We start from the raw sequence: 21,534 nt of genomic DNA, 5'->3' as shown, positions 1-21,534 counted from the left end.
CCTGCATGGAGGAATGAGTGCTGTAGACCATGTCCCACAGTGACTCTAATGTCACAACGGCAGGTTTAATTATACCACTTGCCAGTGGAGGGGAGAGAGATAAGATCTCCCGGCGGGATAACTTAGAAACAATTTCTTGGGGCAATACCTTTGAGGCCTGCGAGGTCGTAGAAAAATGTTCCAGAGTCCCGTTCAAATTCGCAGAAGACCTCCCTTCAAGCAGCGCTGGTTGCACTACTCCGGTGTCCGTTGCTGCTTGGGCTGCTGCGAAAATCTCACTCCCCGGCTGGCGTGGTGCCGTGCGTTCCACAGGGCTCAAGGAAGCCCCGTCTCCGCTCTCTATCGACGTCAAAGCGTCGAGAGTTGCAGAAGGAGTTGAAGCACTAAGAGGTCCCGGTTGTTTCGTCAGAAACTGTAATGTTGTTTGTTTCATCGCTGGAAGGGCTCCAGGAGTTGAGGGGAACTCCTTCACCTTTCCCCTCCGCTTTCCCATCACGTTGGACAGGTCCGGGAACGCAAATGATTCAAAAATAAAATTCAGAGCCTCGTCAGGAGCAACCCCGGGTGCGTCTGGTCACAGCGCCATCTTGGAATCGAGGCCTGACTTTTCTCTGTTTAGCCGTTCTTTTTAGAAGCAGTGCAACCCTAGGTGTCTGGCAGTCTGAGAGCTGTGTATAGTTAAGTGATTGCAGAGATGTGGTTTTCGGTATTAGTAAAATGTAGAAATTAAAAGGTAAATCGTGGAGGTGAGAAAAGTGAGTGGGCAATCTAGCATTATGAATGTACTATTGACGGCATGCTGCATGGATCCCTTAGTTTAGGATGGTTGTGTAAAGGAAAAGTTCAGGTTTTTCTGTCTGAGCCCAGACCACTTTCTCTGTCAGTAAACCTGTGAATTTTGGGGATGGGTGAATTGGAGAAATCTCAGAATTCTCCGGGACCTGCTGTTCTTTTCCTTAAGAAGTGGATCCCTGAGAATGTGGCTGCAGTGAGAGGGAATGGTGGTCCAACTGTTCAGGTGTTTGATCATGTCATTGTTGAACGAATGGCAGGCAGAGAGAGTTAAGGAGGAGATGCTGGGAGAGCTGGCATCCTGCATAATCTTGTTGGAGGTTCAGTTGGAACAAAGCAGATTCCTTGGAGTCTGATCAGTTTTGAGCAGGTACCAGTACAGGGTTTGGGGAGCTTGGATTTAGAGGATTCTGCCCTGGAGCAGCAGCCACTCAAGGAATGAGCAAGAACCCCTCACCCCTAAAGGCTGCTGCTAAGATTCAGGGTGTGTCATTGGGAACTTTGAAACCTTGTAGGAAGCCATTGCTGCAATGTAGTTATCTTTGCCTGTACTGCAAAATTATCCATTTAGCTAGATGCAGTGGCTTGAAATTTTCAGTGTGTACTTAAAGAAAGGACTAAATTTAAAGCTTTGATAAAGATGAATTAATTGCAACTAAAGATATGTTGGCCATAGTTAAATATGGCAGTATGTAAAATTTTGAAACCAGTATACCAAAGTCCACTGTCAACAAGTGATCCTATATAATAATTTGCACCTCTAATATTCTATGTCTGGATGCCTGGGTTCGTAACATCCATTCCAACTCATTGCCCTGCCCTCGCGTCAAAATGTAATTATGTCAGAGGGCGGAACAATGAGGGAGAAGGGAATGCTGGAGGCGAGATGATGATGTTAGGTGGAGAGAATCGCGGGACATCAAGGGGAGGGCAGGGCAGAGGAGAATTGATGGACATGGATGGGATGGGAGGACAGTCATAGGTGCCCTGTATAAGAGGCTAGCCCAACCGTGACCTTCCCCCTTGCTGCTGCCCCCCCCCCCCAAATGCAGGGCTGCCAGGAGGAGAGGGCAGGGGGAGAGAAGAGGTCGCTGGACAGGAGGGGAGGGCAGGGGAGAGAGGAGAATTGCTGGACATGGATGGATGGAGGGGAGGGCAGGGGAGAGAGGAGAATTGCTGGACATGGATGGATGGGGGCAGGGGAGAGAGCAAATTTGCTGGATATGGATGGATGGAGGAGAGGGCAGGGGAGAATGGAGCGTTGGACATGGATGGAGGGTGGGGAGAGCAGGGGAGAGAGGAGAATTGCTGGACATGGATGGATGAATGGGGGCAGGGAAGAGAGGAAATTTGCTGGATATGGGTGGATGGAGGAGAGGGCAGGGGAGAATGGAGAGTTGCTGGACATGGATGGATGGAGGGGAGGGAAGTCCGGAAGGAGATGCACATGGATGGAGGGGAGGGAAGAGGGGAGAAATGCTGGACATGGATTGAGGGGAGGGAAGAGAGGAGAAATGCTGGACATGGATGGAGTCTGCGTACTCTTTATCTTTTAAAAAATAATATAAATAAAAATCATAAAAAAAGAAAGATTAAAACAAAAAAAAACTGATAAAACAATCAGTATCTCATACCCCTGGAGCATATTACTCATTATACACCCTTCCCAATTATTACTTATGACAGAACATTTCTCCTAACGGTTCCCTTAAAAACATAATCACCATTACATGATAACCTTGCTAGCGCCCGTTTCATTTGTGTGAGAAACGGGCCTTTTTTACTAGTATTTTATAATTGTTCAAATTGGGAGGAAAAGACTTCAGTAGTGCTGTTGCTTTTAAAAAAAGTTAGCATATGATTGTCATAAAAACCTATGATACAATTTTATATGTTTAAATTTTCTTAAACTTTTCTTCTCTGGTTATTCTATTGCAAAAACTGCAGAATTATAACTTAGCTTTTCAGGCCATGCTCTATGGAGCTTCTCTATTTGACTTTAATTGCTTTGTCGGGAGTTGCCTCTTGTATCTAAGCCATTTTACATTGCATAGCAGTACTCTGCAGTTCAAATGTGAGATTTGAAAATATGGAGTGTTCGATTGATTGATTGTACAACAAAATCTTTGCCTGGTTCATTTTTTCTTAAGCTGATTTCTATTCTGCATGATTTGTTTTAAAAGGTATTTACTGGCTGTCTGAAAAAGTCTGTAATCTTCCTCTTCTTTTTATGTTGAACTAAAGATTAGACCTCTTTCCAGGGTTGTAGATTTATGATTATGCTCTTCTATTTTTCTTTTCATATACTAACATTTTTTTCTTCATTTTCCTTTTCTATGAAGACCACCTTGTACATATTTTCTGCTGAGAAGCTGGGATATACTGCTAAGCTGGATAAATATCAGAGGAAGCAAAGCTAGGGGCTGACTTTTTTTTAATTTTTTAATTATTTGAGTGACAAAAAATATTTTCTGGTTAGCTTTTTAGAGGAAAGACAGTAGAAAATGAACTAGGTTTGGACTTGATTCAATATACACGCAAAACTGCAGGTGGGTTTACAGAAGAAGTGTGTGGTAACTGTTTTCAAAACTGTAAAGAAGTTGTAAAGATAAAAAAAAGCAGGGGCTTAGACACAGTAGGCCTCTTTATCTCATAAATACAGAATGGTGAAACAGGCCATGTGCCTGCTAATTGCTGAGAGAACTGGATTGTATTCCTCTATTAAGGCCTTTTTGTGTGCTTGTTTCAAAGTATTTGGTCAGCTTATTTTCAGATACCTTATGATGGACTGTGCAGGGTTGAAGTTTCTCTTGATGTAGTTGTCTGCCCTGGGAAGCTTTTTCCACCACAAGAGTGGCACTTTGCTTTTCAGTATGATATGTCTGTCAAATTTATTCTGGTCTTCAGCTTATGATCTATTTCATAACTGTAGCATCCCTCGTGGTATTTTCTGTAGTGGGGTCTTGGGATGTGTGTTGGCATATTTTGCAACATGGTATCTAAAGATCTCTTATGGGAGTTGCTTCTGATTAGGTGAGGGTCACTTACTGGAGGCAGTGTGCCAGCACTCTGCACCTAGAGTTTCTAACTGGCTCCAGATTTCCCTGACAGGTATCGGCTAGCCTTGGCTTTAGTCCATTGCATTAAAAAAAAAAAAAGATTAAGTGATAACTTGAACTGGAGTAGCAAATAGGTGATAACTAGAACTGGAGGAGCCAAATATTTATTGCAGCGATTCAACTTTCAGTAGTCATGGCTAATAAAAAAAAAACCAAAAACCATTTTTCTTCCACCTGGAATCCATTTTTTGATTTTCAAATATTCTGATATGTGAACAGATTTTACACTGAACTTGTTTCATAGTTTTGTAGCTGCAGACATTGTATACCTGAGCCTTAGAAATCCATATGCATAGCCACAGAATATGCTTCTAGACTGCAGAATAAAAACAAAATGTCCTGCTTACAACATACAAAGAACTGATCTTTACAGCATATAAATAAAACACAGGCTCATGCTCAGAACTCCAGTAGTAAGCCAACAGAGCAGAAACCTAACTCGCCAATGCTTAAAAGAAATGGTATTCAAATTATTTGCACAATGTAAACGCAAAAGCAAGGTATGGAAAGTGTGCAGAAGAGTTTTGCAGTAAGCTCAGCTCCTAGGCTTAGGTGCTTGCATGGAGTTCCTTCTGTTTCCAAATTTTATAAAAACTGGCAGATTTTAAAGAAAGATTCATGAGAATTCTTCTCTTCAAACACCCTAACGCCTTCTCCGAGATGGCATTATTTTTTCAGTGGTAAGGTGACTTTGTTTTGTGTGCTGTTCTTGGAGCATTGGGAGGGAATAGGATATAACATCATTAACCTCTGTTTGACTACATTTGCATGCTATTTGTGCTAATCTTTGGCATGCACATTGTCTCCCATGCTAGAACCTCTGAGTATTCTGCGATCACTAATGCAGGCTCACGTTTGGTTCTGTGCATAGGCCCATCGGTGTGGCTGGAGGAGGAGGAGGGGCTGGTGGTTCTGTGATGTAGCACTGGAAGAACTGAAACTGGGGTAATGATTGCCAACTGACTCCAGGTTGCCTAATGGAATCCATTCAGTCTTGGATACAGGGACTTTAGGAAATCAGAACTACATTGCCTAAGAAAAGCGACAGCGAGGTTGCAAAAGAGACCATAGTAGGTCAGGTGACCTTAAAAATCATACAAAAGATTGCAACTGTCAACTAATGAGCAAGATGTAAATAGGAACAACAAACATAGTTTGAAATGTCTATATGCCTAAGAAATAAGAAGGGAGAGTTAGAATATATTGTACTTAATGAAAAATTAGATATAACAGGCATCTCTGAGACCTGGTGGAAGGAGGATAACCAGTGGGACACTATCATATGAGGTTACAAATTATATCGAAGCGATAGGGTGGATCGAATTGGTGGAGGGGTAGCTTTGTATGTTAAGGAGGGCCTTGAATCAAATAGATTGAAAATTCTGCAGGAAGCAAAGCACATCTTGAAATTCCATGTGCAAGAGGGAAAAGGATAGTGATAGGAGTGTACTACCGTCCACCGGGCCAGGATGAACAGATGGATGTAGAAATGTTATCAGAAATTAGGGAGGCTAACAAACTGGGCAACACAATAATAATGGGTGATTTTCAATTACTCCAACATTGCCTGGGTACGTGTAACCTCAGGGCATGCTAGGGAGGTAAAGTTCCTTGAAATCGAGGACTGCTTTATGGAGCAGCTGGTACAGGAGCCAATAAGAGAAGGAAAAATTCTAGACCTAGCTTAGTGGAGCACATGATCTTGTGCAGGAGGTAATGGTGCTGGGGCCGCTAGCAGTGATCATAATGTGATCAGATTTGATATCGGCTTTGGAGTAAGTACACACAGGATATCCAATACGTTAACATTTAACTTTCAAAAAGGAGACTATGATAAAATTAGAATAACAGTTGAAAAAAAACAACTAAAGAGGAGCTGCTTCGAAGGTCAAAAATTTACATCAGGTGTGGATGCTGTTCAAAAATACCATTCTGGAAGCCCAGTCCAATTATATTCTGTGTATTAAAAAAGGAGGAAGGAAGACCAAACGACATCCAGCATGGTTAAAAAGTGAGGTGAAGGATGCTATTAGAGCGAAAAGAAAATCCTTCAGGAAACGAAAGAAGGAACAGACTGAAAATAATAAGAAACAGCATAACGAATGTCAAGTCAAATGCAAAGCGCAGATAAGGAAGGCAAAGAGAGACTTTGGAAAAAAATGATTGTGTTGGAGGCAAAAATACATAGTAAAATTGTTTTTTAGGTATAATCAAATCAAGAAGCCTGCAAAAGAATCGGTTGGACCGCTAGATGACCAAGGGTTAAAAGGGGCACTCAGGGAAGACAAAGCTTTAGCGGAGAGATAAAATGAATTCTTTGCTTCTGTGTTCACCGAGAAAGATTTGAGAGAGTTACCGGTGCCAGAAATGGTATTCAAATCTGATGAGTCAGAGAAACTGAATGAAATCTCTATAAACCTGGAAGATGTAATGGGGCAATTTGACAAATTGAAGAGTAGCAAATCTCCTGGACCGGATGGTATTCATCCCCGAGTACTAATAGAATTGAAAAATGAACTTGCAGAACTATTGTTAGTAATATGTAATTTATCTTTAAAATCAAGCATGGTTCTGGAAGATTGGAAGGTGGTCAATGTACTTCTGATTTTTAAAAAAGGTTCCAGAGGTGATCCAGGAAATTATAGACCTGACTTCGATGCTGGGCAAAATTACAGAGCATGTTATAAAGAACAAAATTACAGAACATATTATAAAGAACAAAATTACAGAGCATATTCAAAAGCATGGATTAATGAAGGGAAATCTTGCCGCACCAATCTATTACATTGCCTTGAAGGGGTGAACAAACATGTGGGTAAAGGTGAACCGGTCGATATTGTGTATGTGGATTTTCAAAAGGCGTTTGACAAAGTACTTCATGAAAGACTCCAGAAGACATTGGAGAGTCATGGTAGTGTCCTATTGTGGATTAAAAACTGGTTAAAAGTTAGAAAACAGAGAGTAGGGTTAAATGGTCAGTCTCAATGGAGGAGAAGGGTAGATAGTGGGGCTCCCCAGGGGTCTGTGCTGGGACCGCTGCTTTTCAACATATTTATAAATGACCTAGAGATGGGAGTAACTAGTGTGGTAATTAAATTTGCTGACTACAAAAAATTATTCAAAGTTGTTAAATCGCAAGAGGATTGTGAAAAATTACGAGACTGGGCATCTAAATGGCAGATGATGTTTAATGTGAGCAAGGCAAAGTGAGGCATGTGGGGAAATAGGAACCTGAATTATAGATATGTAATTAGGGATACTCTTTGGGAGGACCTTGGAGGTGTGTAGAGAGAGATCCTGTTCTTCAAGTACTCTGGGCCATTTCCTTTAAGAGCCTTGAAGAAAAGACAAGTTTTATTTAGGATTTGTCTGTTCTTCAGAGGATCTGACGTGGCACACCATATTTAAGCAGTTAATTTGGATTAAATTACTCAAGGTGAGTTACATTTACTGTATATGAGTATCTTCGTACAAAGTTAAGAAATTAGAAAATAAGTACCCTCCAAAGTACTCTGGTTGTATTTGTATTTTTTTTTTAAATTTCTTTTTAGCTTTTATGTGGGAGTGCATCAAAGTTGAATAGGTTTCAGTTTTGTCAAAGAACTGAGACTATTGGACTTCCTTTATCTTGTACCTTGTGTCTGTCTGTTGAGAAAAAAAGACCAGATGAGTTCTCTTCTGATTGACAGTTTTTTTTTTGTTTTTTAGAACTTCAGTTCTACTTCTTGGTATGAGACGTCCTCTACTCCTGGGAGAATTTGTGCAAAAATATTCAAATTTCTTCCTACAATATTTGAAAATTCTGTACAGTTTTATCCCCCCTCCCCCCAACGGTTCACCTTGCTTCAGTCCTCATGGCATATATCAGTGTGTTCCAACTTATTCAAGCCATGTACACCTTAAAAATCAAACAAATTTCAACAGAGTACCTCCCCCTCACCCCAAGCTCTGATCAGATCTGGCAGATGTACATTCTAAAAACTGACATTCTATTAGTGAAATAGAAAAAATGTTTTTCCCTACTTTTGTTGTCTGGTCATTTTATTTTTCTAGTCATACTCCTCCCAATATCTGGTTTCTGCTTTTCTTTGTCTTCTCTTAACTCTTGTCAAGTTCTTTTGTCGCATTTGACATTTCTTCTGTCTCCATGTGCATCATACTTCCCCCTTTTCTGTTTCCCTATTTTTCCCCAATCCCAGAACCTTCCCCTCTATTTCTCTCCTCCTAGCCATACAGTATCGTCTATGTGTGTGAGGAAAGAAGAGCAAATGACAGCCAGCATGGTTGAAAGGTGAAATGAAAGAGGCTATTAGAGCATCTTTCAAAGAATGGAAAAAGGACTCAAATGAAAAAAAAAAATAAGAAGCAAAATAAGCACTGGCAAGTTAGATGCAAAACATTGATTAAAAAGGCTAAAAGAGGCTAAAAGAGAATATGAAGAAACTTGCCATGGTGTCAAAAACTCTTTTTTTCAGGTATATCAGAAGCAGGAAGCCTGCTAGGGAATCTATGGGACTGTTAGATCAGGAAGGAGCACCAAGGGAGGGCAAGGCCATAGTGGAGAGATTGAATGGTTTTCAGAGGTGAGGATGCAAAGGAACTGAAAAATCTCTATAAATTCGGAATATGTTCTGAGCCAAATTGACAAGTTACAGAGTGATAAATCACCTGGACTGAATGTTATACACCCCAAGGTACTGAAATAACTCAAACATGAAATTACTGATCTGCTGCTAGTGATCTGAAGCCTGTTGTTAAAATTGTCTGTAGTACCTGAAGACTGGAGGGTGTCTAAAGTGATGCCGATTTGAAAAAGGGTTCCAGGGGTGATCTGGGAACTTACAGATTGGTAAGCCCGACTTCAGTGTTGGGCAAAATGGTGGAAATCATTATAAAGAATAAAATAACAGAACACATAGACAAACATGATTTAATGGGACAGAGTCAGCATGGATTCAGCCATGAGAGGTCTTGCCTCGCCAATTTGCTTCATTTCTTTGAAGGCATCAATAAACCTGTTGATAAAGGTGTAGTGTACCTAGATTTTCAGAAAGCTTTTGTAAAAGTTCCTTATGAGACTCCTGAGAAAAACAAGGACTCATGAGATAGTAGGCAATGGCCTTTTGTGGAGGAGGGCGAATATTTTCTACATTTGTATTCTGCCTTTATCCAAGTCGGGTAACAATATTCACATAGTTTAAATACTTAACACATATGTGGTCTTAGACAATATTCACATACAAAGTTTTTAACTACTACAATAGTTATACGTAGTTTATGTGGTGAGGAAAAGTGATCAGATGAGTGGGTGAGGCTGGTAATAAGAACAAAATTAAGAAAGGAGTTAGATAAGTCTTCCTGTGGCTAATAAGTGTAAATGAAGAAAGGGGTTAAATAGGTCTTCATGTGACTGAGAACACTTTTACAAACAGATGCATTTTTAGTAACTGCTTGAATTGTCGTGTGTCTTCACATGCTCTCAGGTATCCCGGTAGAGCATTCCACAAGGATGGGGCAGTGAAGAAGGCTTGTAGTTTGTCTCAATGTAGTTTTATGATTTTGCAGAAAGTAAACATAGCTGATTGGATGTCTTGGATCTTAGCGTTTGTTTTGGTTGGCAGGGCATTTGGAAATAGGCTGGGACTGCCCCAAATATACGTTGATGCGTCAGCACAAGAGACTTGAATTGCACTCTATAGTACAGGAAGCCAGTGCAGTTTTTTTAAATTTTGGAGTGATATGTTCGGACTTTGAGATTCCTGTGATCAGTCTTGCAGCTGCATTTTAGATGACCTGTAGATCTTGTATTCGGGAAGCTGGTATGCCAAGAAATAGCGAGATGCAGTAATCAATTTTTGTCTGTACCAAGTTCTGGACAATCGTTCGAAACTTTTCTACTTGCTTAACACGCATAGTTGAAAGAAAGACGTTAAGGTCATATGGCCTATGTGTTTTTGCATTGTCAAATTGGTGTCTAGGAAGACTCCCAGATTATAGACAGAGGATTTCATTGCCATTTTCTTGCCTCGATATTCAAACATTGTCAGTGGAGATGGGTCAGGGGTTCTGAAATTTTCTTTTCTGTAGGTACAAGAGAAACCAGGATAGGACTTGACCCCTAATGCCGAAGTCTGATAGCGTGTTAATTAGGAGCTCATCGTCAATTGTGTCAAAGGCTGATGCAGTGTCAAGTGTGATAATGCAGAAATTCGTTTTCTGGACCATTCTGATCCTTAGTTCATCCAGCATTGATAGCAGTAAGAATTCAACACTATGGTTGGGTCTGAAGCCATATTGAAATCATGTAGCAGATGACTTTCTTTAACTAACTCCATTATCTGGTGTAACAGATGCCCAGGGAAGGAAAAACTGAAGCCCAGTCTACGCCTCTATTGAGTATGTCTAGTTGCTATGACCTGGCTGAGGTAAGTCAATCTTTTTTTTTTCATGTTTAAATCATTTTTATTCAAAGAACATCTTCAATAAACACAACATTTCCAAAGTTACAAACTCTTTTGTTTTGCTTGATAAATCTCATTCTACCCCTACATATGCGTACCTATCCCCCCTACCTCCTCTCCCCTCCCCCCTATTTCCCTTTTTATTTACTGTTCGTGAAATACACATGCTACAGGTTTAACAGATGACTTCGAGCTGATGGGGTCAGGGTGTTCCAAAGGGGTGCCCACATCTGTTGAAATTGCTCTCCAATTTTTGAATTAAAGTCTTGAATTCCCATCCGTTCTGTGCGCAACATCACCAACATCCGTGCCCGCCACTGCTGCAATGCCGGGGCCCTCGTCAGTAGCCATTCTGTCAAAATAACTTGCTTGCCCACAATCACAGCTTGCAAGACAAATGATGTGAAACCTCTGGCCGTGGGGTGATGCAGCGCCGGTTGGCTAAACAAAATGGTTGGGCTGTAGGTCCAGTTCTGTTGCCAGATTAGGTTAACGTATTTTACTATATCTTTCAAGAATTTCTCCACTTTTCCACATAGCCAGAACATGTGTCCTAGGTCTACTGCAATTGCTCCACATTTTGGGCATTCCCCCCAGGGAGAAAGGCCCATGTAAAAAGCTCTTTTAGGAGGCACATGCAGGCGTAGTGCGAATTTGTATTGTAGTTCCCAATGTGTTGTCTGATAGGATATTCGCCTGATTGAGCTTTAATCTGTGCTGCAGTGATTTCTGTGTGAAGGTCTTCCTGCCATAATCGTGACAATCGTACATAGTCTAACTCCTCGACTGAGTCCTTTATATGTCGATGGTGGAAAGATAGGGGTACCTTCTGTTGAGCCTCTAAGGAGAATGCTGTTGAGAGCTCTTCTTGTGCATCTTCTGCAAGAGACTCCCACGGTAATGATGCCACATAATGTTTCACTTGCTCATAATGAAATATTTCTTTATAAAGTACCCCATATTCCACCTGTAGTTCAGCAAAGAGTTTTATGCGTCCTTCTCTAGTGATCGCCTGCAGCAGATATTCCATCTCCTGCTTCCTCCACTTGCGGAATACCGCTTATATCTGTCCCGGGGCAAACGCTTCATTATCACAGATAGATAAATATGGAGTCACATTTGGTGATAGGTGATGTAAGTGGCAAATCCATCTCCAGACCGCCACTGCAAGCTGCATAATCTGTGAATATTTCAAAGTGTTCGGTACGGGAGTCCAAGTGGAGTGCAGATAGTTACTGAAGTGGACCCCCTTAGTGAGGTCTAGCTCTAAGGCAGTATCTGAGAAATCTTGTGTGCCTCGAAACCAGTCATTGATATTCCTCATGCCACTGGCAATATTTAGGTACCGTATACTCAGCAGTCCCAGACCACCATATTCCACTGGGATGTAAAGTGTTGTCACTGGGAGACGAGCTTTCTTGCCCCGCCAAAGAAAAGCTTGCGTCATAGTTTTTAACCTTCTTTCATCTTCTCGTTTCAAATACAGGGGTAATAACTGGAGTACATATAACCACTTGTGGGCTATAATCATGTTAAACAGGACAATGCGGGCCAGCAATGAGAGAGGTAACCCAGCCCACGCTTTCAAACTAACCTTGGTCTCCCTTAAAAGCCATTGAATGTTTAGATCATATAGATTGTTTAAATCTGATGGGATCACCACCCCCAAATATCGTATCTTATCTAGAGCCTGCTGGAAGGGGAACCCTACCCCCCAATTTTCCCCCCACTAGAACCAATGGCAAGCGCAAATGACTTTAATAAGTTCAGCTTAAAGCCTGAAAGTTGCCCAAAGTGCTCAACACTGTTTAATAATGTTGTTATAGACTCCTCTGGGTTAGTCAGTATCAGTAATAGGTCGTCCGTGTATGGCAGTACCTTAATACAGTGAGGCCCAAATGAGACACCACTAATTTTATCATCATATTTCATTGAGTGCAACAGGGGCTCCAACGATATCGCAAAGGGGAGAGGGGGCAGCCCTGCCTAATACCCCTCTCTATTTCAAATTCCTTTTCTCTGAATCCATTGACCAATACACTTGCTGTGGGGTGGCGATACTACGCTTTAATGGCTTGAAGATACCATCCTGTAAATCCTAGGTGTTCTAGTGTGCAAAATAAGTACTCCCACCTCACCTGGTCAAATGCCTTTTCGGCGTCTAAACTGACTACTAAGGCAGGAATCTTCCTCTCAGAACATGCTGCCATGGCAAGCAGGAGTCTGCGAACATTTTGGGTTGCTTGCCTATGTCACACAAACCCCACCTGCTCTTGTCCAATAAGTTTTGGCAATAAGTCCGCTAATCGTTCGGCCAATATTTTAGCGAGTAATTTGGTGTCTACGTTTAACAGCGATATTGGCCTAAAAGACACTGCGCACTCTAGCGCTTTACCTGGCTTGGGAATTAGTGTGATCAAGACCGCATTGGCATATTTGGGAAATTGTCCCTGTGCAATCACACTCTCTCATAATATTTGAGTAATGAAGCCAACGCCTCCGGGGATAGTGATTTATAGTATTCCCCCGTAAACCCATCTGGGCCTGGGGCTGACCGAAATTTTAGGAGCTTAATCGCCCGTTGCAACTCCACTAAGGTCAGGGGAGCCTTCAACTCTTCCACCTCTGCATCTGATAACTTGGGCAAGCCTGACCCTTCTAAATACTCCTTTGTCTGCCTCTTATTTGCCCCTGATCCTGCTGAATACAATCCAGAATAATAATCTGTGAATATCTACCCTATTTTTTCTCTGGAATTGGTAAGCCTCCCTTGCTTGTTTCGTAGTGTTGGTACCGCACGTGATCCTCCCCAGTTTCTAATGACTTTTGCTAGGAGGGCAACTGATTTATTACCAAACCTCTGTAACCTATATTTATAATATAGGGAGGACCGAGTCTCCTGCTCATGCAGTAACATATTTAATGCTATTTGTATCACCCTCAAGTCTTCTAACGTTGGGTCTATGCATATGCCTTCTCCGCGCTCTGTGAAGCTGGGCTTCAAGCTGTATGATACTAGCTATTTTACGTTTTCTTCTCATACTACAATATGCAATAACATCTCCCCTTATCACTGCCTTGGATGCGGCCCAAAATAGTATAGGTTGTGTCTGTGCGTGTACTCCATTGTTATGTGAATAGTCTTCCCATCTGTTACGTAAATGTGCCTGGAAATGTGGGTCTCCATGCAGGAACGACGGGAATATCCATCCCCCTCCCCCCTGTTCATTCGCCGGCATCTCTAGTTCTATCCAGATCAAGGCATGATCTGAGATTTCCTCGGGGCCCACTTCCGCTGCATGAACCATGGTGAACAAAGGCTGTTCTACCAATATGTAGTCCAAACGTGCTAATGTTCCATGTGCCCTCAATCTGTGAGTGTATTCTCGCTCACTTGGGTGTAACAGTCTCCATGCATCTACAAGGCCTAAAAATTTTTGAAATGCAGAGAATTCTTTAAGCCTCTGCCCCGAATAGTGTAGCGAGGATGGATTTGTTGTGTCCTGCGCCGGGTCTAAAACTAAATTGAAATCCCCTACCACTATTAGCTTCGCAGCTTTGTGTCGTAAAGAAATATTGGTCAGCTCCTTAAAGAAACCTGGGATATACACATTTGGGCCATATAAGTTGATTAATATAAATTCAACTCCCTGCAGCCACTCCTGTATAACTGTATATCTTCCCTGCCCTCCCCGTGTTAGTACTTTGATTTTGCAGGGAAGTCCTTTCCTGATCAATATTGCTAGGCCCCCCCCTGCGCCCCTGGATTCACCACTGCCCGATTTACTTTTGCCTTTTTTGGCGAGTTTTTGTGCCATCCCAGCTGGGGAACTCCTTAAGTATCTGTCCATAGATAACATCCGTTCCGGACTGGTGAAGAAGATCTACTGATATCGGTTAATTTCACAAGCTGGTAGGATGAGGGCTCCGGAGCTCCTGCAATCCGCTGGACCACGTGATCTCCTGAGCTCCTCTTTTATGCTTGCAAGATGGGGCAAGAACTAAGCTGCCAGATGGTGTGCCTTTGAACTAAAGCACCACAATTATTACATTGAAAAAAAGCCATTTTGATTGTTTGGATATGGTATGTATTATGATGTAGCTGAGGAATATTATTAGTGATGACTAGAAAACCCAGGATTGGGTGGGATTATAAGTCCTACAGTGATTCAGCCAAATACCACAATTAAAAATGTTCTGGGGCAAGCAATGAGACAATTTCAAACGAAATTCAGGTTTTGCTAGAAATCTAATTTTCTCATTTAAACCAAATAAATATTGAAAGTTTCTTTAATAGTCAGTACAATTTGACCAAGCAATTGAAGTCCAGATAGTTGAAATTATAAGAATAAAAATTAGAAAAGCACTTAGAAGTATTGGCTTGCTACATCTTCCAGGTTCACTGAGATTTCTTTAAGTTCCTCTGCATCATCACCCTTGAATACTGTCTGGTACAGGTAGGTCTCTTACCTCTTCAGTAAAGATCGAGGCTAAAGTTTTATTGCTCAAAGCAAACTGGGCTTTAAATGTTTCATTCATTAACATTAAAATGAGCTCATTAGTGATTCCTTAGAATGCTAACTAACATAGTAACATGACAGCAGAAAAAGACCTGCATGGTCCATCCAGTGTGCCCAACAAGATAAACTCATATGTGCTACTTTTTGTGTATACCTTACCTGATTTGTACCTGTCCTTTTCAGGGCACAGACCATGTAAGTCTGCCCAGCACTATCCCCGCCTCCCGCCACCGGCTCTGCCACCCACTCTTGGCTAAGCTCCTTAGGATCCATTCCTTCTGAACAGGATTCTTTTATGTTTATCCCACGCGTGTTTGAATTCTGTTACTGTTTTCATTTCCACCACCTCCTGCGGGAGGGCATTCCAAGCATCCACTACTCTCTCCGTGAAAAAATACTTCCTGACATTTTTCTTGAGTCTGCCCCCCTTCAATCTCATTTCATGTCCTCTCGTTCTACCGCCTTCGCACCTACGGAAAAGGTTTGTTTGGGGATGAATACATTTCAAATATTTGAACGTCTGTATCATATCACCCCTGTTTCTCCTTTCTTCCAGAGTATACATGTTCAGGTATACTAGTTCATTAACAATTCCATGCCATGTGCAGAAAACCCGCACATGGAAATCCCCTGCCCTAGCGCTAAAAACTAATGACAGCTGTCGTTGGGGTCCTCTGCTAACTTTTCTGTTAGTGTCTGAGCGTTGATTGGCTCAGGCCCTGACAGGTAAGTCGGCAGTGTACCAGTTCTCTGGTTGAGATTGAGCCTCCCTGGTGGTCCAGCAAACCTCCCCCCCCACGACCCCCACCAACCTGACACAGCAAGTTTCGACCAGGATGGACCCCCTAGTGTTTGGTAAAAACCCTGGTGGTCTATCGGGATTCCCCTCCACCCCCCAGACCCTTTAACGTACCTTCATGTTGAAGGCAGAAAGACCTCCTACTGCCTCCTGCCTCATGCCCTCTGCTTCAGAATGTTGGTGCTCAGCCCCTGCCCGGTGCTTAGGCCCTTCTCATTGCACCCCAGAATGCACCGGGCAGGGGCTTTGCACTGCCGTTTTGAAGCAAGTAGGTCTGAGGCAGGAGGGGAATCTCACTTGACCACCAGGGCTTCTATTGACCGCTAGGGGGTATGGCCGTCTGAGTTGGCTTTGTGGGGGTTGCGGGGGTCCACTGGACCTCCAACGATGTTATTTTTTCAGGGGAAGAGATTTTTTTTAATGTGCTGGGGGTGGGTGGGAGGGAGGGAGGGAGGGAGGGGAGGGATGGGGTCCAGTGGACTACTAGGGAGCTGCTCCATGAAAGTGGGGTGAATTCTGGCAGGGAGAGGGGGTTTAGGAGGGTTCCAAACATGCTCGAACTCTTCACTGACCAATGCTCAAAACTAACATGTGCATATAATTTGCATGCTGCTAGTGTTAACATTGGTAATTTCGACTCTGTATTGAGCTGGTGTTTTTCTGGCGCTGTTCCCTGTTTTGTGCATCAAGCTCTGTCTCTGCTATGGCCTTGCTCTCCCTGAGTGCCCCTGAGTGTTCTAATGATCCGACGGATTCCCTCAGGCTTTCTGCTTCTGATATACCTGAAAAAGTTGTTTTTATGAGTTTTTGCCTCCGAGGCACGTTTCTGTTCGTATTCTCTTTTGGCTTTCTTCATCTGTGCTTTGCATCTAACTTGCCAGTGCACATGTTTCTTCTTCTTTTCTTCAGTTGGGTCTTTTTTCTATATTCTGTAAGATGTTCTTTTGGCTCTGACAGTCTTTCACTTCACCTTTTAACCATGCTGGTTTGTGATTTGGATTGTCTGCTGTTGGAGAAAGGATCTGAGTCTGGATTGGACCTTTGGTCTGACTCAACATTGCACCTTTTATGTTATTTTTGAGGACCGGATTTTGAAATCACTGGTTTATTGCTTTCCAGTAGAGGATTTAAACCTAGGTTTGCTCTGCTGCCCTCTGTGCCTTCTAAATGTTGGTGATTATTATGTTTATATGTGTAGTTTGCAATCCATTTTTGGCTTGAAAACAAAACACTTTTTGTCAGGCTTTTACATGGGAACAATATCTCTTGGTGGTACTGCACTCCCAGCCAAGCTGGGAAATACTAGCTTGTTTTTATATGAGCAGTTACAGACACAAGAAGCAGCTTGGAATGAGTTAAATATTCATTTGGCCCTTCTCACTGTCTTTTTACAATAAATCTTTTCTTCCCATACAAAACAAAACTCTCTGTTCTTTCTTTTTTGCTTTTCGCACCCTAGAGTTCCAGGCGGGAATGGAAGCCGCTGGAGGAGCGCAGCTGCACAGATGTACCCTGGCTGCTGCTGTTTGTCCTGTTCTGCATTGGCATGGTAAGCAAAACCAAAGGAGCCTTAGGGCCTTATTTCATTCTGTGCCTTTGGAAAGAGAAAAAAATCTTTATTGAATAATTCCCTAAGAATTTCATTTTCTCAGCAAGAGAAGGATCTCGTGCCATCATCTAAAAATATTTTTGGTGCTTTTGGCACTGGAGTTTCAAATTTGCACAACATTGTCATGGCAGTGAAAAAACCCCTGAAAGTTAGGACTCTTTTTGTGCCAAAATGTAAAAAAAATTTAATTTGTTGTTGTCTCACTGTACACCGTTCTGACCAAGTGGGTGCTATTTATTTATTTATTTGTTGCATTTGTACCCCACATTTTCCCACCTGTTTGCAGGCTCAATGTGGCTTGCATAGTACTGTCAGAGGCGTTTGCCCAGTTGGTGGATAACAAATACAAAGTTGTATAGTGATCGTATGAGGTATAAGTGGAAGGTTGGAATGGATGAAGATTGCGTGTTGTCCTGTTCGATCATAGTCATGCTGTGTTGGTAGGTGAAGAGGGTTACGTGGGGTCGTTGGGGTAGGCATTTTTGAAGAGGTTGGTTTTTAGTGATTTCCTGAAGTTCAAGTGGTCGTGGATTGTTTTCACAGCTTTTGGGAGCCCATTCCATAGTTGTGCGCTTATGTAGGAGAAGCCGGCTGTGTAAGTTGTTTTGTATTTCAGTCCTTTGGGTAGTGTAGGTTTAGGTAGGATCTTGATGATCTGACTTTGTTTCTTATTGGTAAGTCTGTGAGGTCTGTCATGTATTCTGGGACTACGCTGTATATGATTTTATGAACTAAGGTGCAGATTTTGAAGATGATCCATTCTTATCTCCTTCTACCAGTAGATGGAGTTACAGAAAAATAACTGGTCTTTTCCAGTGAAGTCACTGGTATAACCTGGTGCACAGTAGAAATCTCCAGTTTTTTTTCTCTACCTCTAGCAGATGGTAACTCCCTGGCCTAGCTTCCTGCTCTGCTGGCTGCAGCTGCACAGCGAGGAGCGAGGTTGAGACTAATGGCCACTCCCAGGTGATCCAGTTCCTGGACTAGACCTGGTTGAACATGGAGCTTGGCTCCGCTGTCCCCAGTCGCACCTTTTAGCGTCCACTCATTGAGGTATTTGTGCAGACCGTGTGGCTGAGCTTGCCTGCTGACTAGTGATGTCCTGCTTGCAAGAGCCAGCAGCTTAGTACAGCTGTCAACTCGTTTGTTTCTCTCCTGCAACGGACCATTGCATAGGCCCCCCAGATCAATCCAGAGGTGAATGTCCAACTACCAGCAGGAGATAGAGAGAACACCAGAGAGCCTATGCAGCAGCCTCCCTTTCAGTATTCTTTCTCATACAGGTGGACAGACGTATCCTGTGTGGCTGTTTGTTGGTGCTGGCTCCTGCCCTTCCCTGGAACAGTTGAGTTTGGGGTTGAGGGTGCCCGGTGGGCTGCAGGGGCATGCCTGGTGGTGCCAGGTCCCTCCCTGCCTCCCCTGTTGCTCTTTGTGCTGGGCTTTCAAATCTCCTGTCTCCTTGCCTTAAAAACAACTGCTTTGAGCAGCGGTTCCCCCGAGCAGGCACATCTGATTGCTGTGGGAGATGGTGGGGTACCTGAGCTCTTTCTGGCTGGTCACCCAGTTCCTAGGCCTGTAAGTAGATGTGCATGGTGGCTGAAGGGGTGAAGCGCTGCTCCCAGTATGGCAGCCGGCAAGCTGTTCCAGGTGTCTGTAGCTTGTGGTCATGCCTCCCCGCTTGACTCTTCATTGGATGCCGTTTCTTCACTGTCGCAGGCCGGTTTGTCTGTGGAGATGGTGGGACCCTTTTGGCGGGCTTCAAGGACCTATGCAGTTCAGCAGCCACCATGTTGGATGCGCTGCCATGTGTGGCTCTGGAGGACATGGCAGTGGATTCCTGTGGGGGGATGCGGTTTTGAGTGAGGCAGGGCCTGGTTGATGCTCAGAGTGCAGCTGGGAGTGTGTGTGTGTGTGTGTGGGGGGGGGGGGGGGTGGTGGTGGATGGGCTGGAACCCTCTGCTCTTTCTTTTTGCCCTGAATTTGTGCTCCTTATACATCAGGCCTTTCTGCTGAAGAGGCCTCTAGCTCAGCCTTCTTTCTCTTCTCCTGTGTGGGGTTCTTGCCTTCCTTCATCATTTGCCCCCGCAGGAGCTTCAGGCTCTGAACTGCTTAAGCAGCCGTACTTGGACATACCTAAGGAGTTTGATGAGCTTTCTGTGTTAGCTGATCAGGGTTCTGATGGTCCCCTTTCAGTTTCCTTGGCCTGCTCCCTAGTGGACAACCCTACGGTGGCTTGTATGTCTCACCTGGATGAGTTGCGAGGTGCAGCCACAGCAGGTGGAGGAACCCTCAATTACAGTAGTGCAGCAAAAAAAAAAAAGGAGTAGGATGATCTGGCCCTTTCAATAACCCAGGGAGATGTATGACGTTACAAAGTCGCTTGATGCTCTTTATTAAAGACTTTGTAACGTCATACGTCTCCCTGAGTTATTGAAAGGGCCAGATCATCCTACTCCTTTTTTTGCCTCACCGGGATGAGTTGCCTGTGTTGATTGTGCATGCGTTGGAAGGGCTCAAGATCTCTTCTCCAGAGATGCCTTCCTCTGAGGCGGCACCCTGGGGCTTTTCACGTCCATCTGGCTATGAATGTCCTCATTTCAGCTCAGTGGTACACTACCGCAGCAAGCCTGTGTGTGGTGCATGCCATGGCCAAGCTTTATCCATTTCTGGCTGCGGATCTCGAGTCCTTGCGCTTACCCTGGGTGGATTCTTTTGTTATGGCGATGACTAAGAAGACCATGTTTCCAGTAGAAAGTGGTGCGACCCTCAAGGATGCTTAGGAGAAGTTGGAATCTTCTCTTAAGAGTTCCTTTGAGGTGGCTGCCCTCAGTTTGCAGGCTTCGGTTTGCGGTTCCTTTGTGGCCAGGGCTTGTCTTTGCTGGGTACAGAGATCTTCTTTGTCGGACAAGCTGGCTCAGGCTTGTCTGTCTTTGGAGATGGGCTTGGCCTATTTGGTAGATTTGCTTTATGATCTTCTTTGAACTTTAGCTAAGGAGATCTCCCTGACGGTGTCTGAAAGGTGGTGGCTGTGGCTGCGCCATTGGGCAACAGATTTGGCCTCTAAGGTCAGTTGTCTTGACTTCCCTTTCAGGGTGGTCTTCTCTTTGGGGGCAACTTAGTTAAGATTGGTATGGACTTAGGTGATTCCCCAACCGGAGTCCTGCACCTTCGTCTCGTTCCTGGTTTTGGGAGGCTTGGAGCTACATGCCAGGGAGGTCTGGAGCCTTTCAGAGGCCTCGCTTTCAGTCCAAGCAGTAGTCCTTTTGTGGGGGACATTCCTCCTAATGATGGGGTCCTCTGGGCCTGTCCTTGGAGGGTGTTTGTCTCTCTTTCTGGAGGAATGGGTCAAAATTACTGCAGACTAATGGGTCTTGGAGATCGTGTGGGATGACAGCAAGCTGGAGTTCGCTTGGGAGCTGCGAGATTGCTTTCTGGAGGACCTTTGCTGCCTGGTGTTCTGAGCGTCTTTCGCCTCTGGCCAGGTGCTGTCGTTTCTTCAGGATGGCCTGGGGAAGGTTTGGTGCTGGATTCATTGAAGGTGCAGGTTGCAGTGTTGGCCTGCTTCCGTGGTTGAATTCAGGGTTCTTCCCTGGCATCCCATCTGGATGAGGTATGTTTTCTCTGTGGGGTGAACCATCTTCTTCGTCCTAGACGCTTGGTTTGTCTGGAGTAGCAACTCAGTGTAGTGCTCCAGGCTCTTCGGAGAGCGCCCTTTGAACCATTGGATCAGGTTTCCTTAAAGGATCTTACTTTGAAGTTGGTGTTTCTGGTGGTGATGGCATCGACTTGGTGGATGTCAGAGCTATAGGCGCTTTTGTGTTGAGACCCCTTTCTCCATTCTATGGAGGTGGGAGTCCTACTCCAGACAGTGCCCTAGTTCCTCCCTAAGGTGGTTTCTACTTTCCATTTGAATCGGCTAATTTCTCTCCCTTCTTTCTGTAGGGAGGATTACACGGAGGATTTTCAGGCTTTTTGCTTTCTTGATGTTTGTAGAGTGCTTCTACAGTACTTGGAGGTCACCAACGGCTTCTGATGATCAGATCTGGCTGCAAGAACCCCCATCTGGCATCCAAGGCTACGATTGCCTGCTGGCTTCATGAGGCTGTGGCTTACATCTTGGCAGGAAAGACTCCGCCTCTACATTTGAAGGCCTATTCTACCAGGGCCATGGCTACATTCTTTTCGAAGGCACGGGCTGTCTCTATGGATGAGAGTTTTTGCTCGGCTACGTGGT

General features: G+C 43.8%; 1 protein-coding gene across 4 annotated transcripts in view; it reads left to right on the top strand.

Moving 5' to 3' along the window:
• SLC44A1 (solute carrier family 44 member 1) overlaps positions 1-21,534 on the top strand; it is an 851,962-nt gene that overhangs the window by 86,005 nt on the left and 744,423 nt on the right. For all 4 annotated transcript variants that reach the window (XR_003941047.1, XR_003941046.1, XM_030194328.1 and 1 more), the window contains exon 2: positions 17,151-17,240. Coding sequence is in view for 2 of the 4 variants with exons in the window: in XM_030194328.1 (XP_030050188.1) it covers positions 17,151-17,240 (90 nt within the window). In the remaining 2 variants the exon portion in view is untranslated. The remainder of the gene's footprint in view (positions 1-17,150; positions 17,241-21,534) is intronic.

Source organism: Microcaecilia unicolor, chromosome 2, assembly GCF_901765095.1.
Source record: "Microcaecilia unicolor chromosome 2, aMicUni1.1, whole genome shotgun sequence".
NCBI classification, from domain to species: domain Eukaryota; kingdom Metazoa; phylum Chordata; class Amphibia; order Gymnophiona; family Siphonopidae; genus Microcaecilia; species Microcaecilia unicolor.
This window is presented reverse-complemented; position numbering and strand designations above follow the sequence as displayed.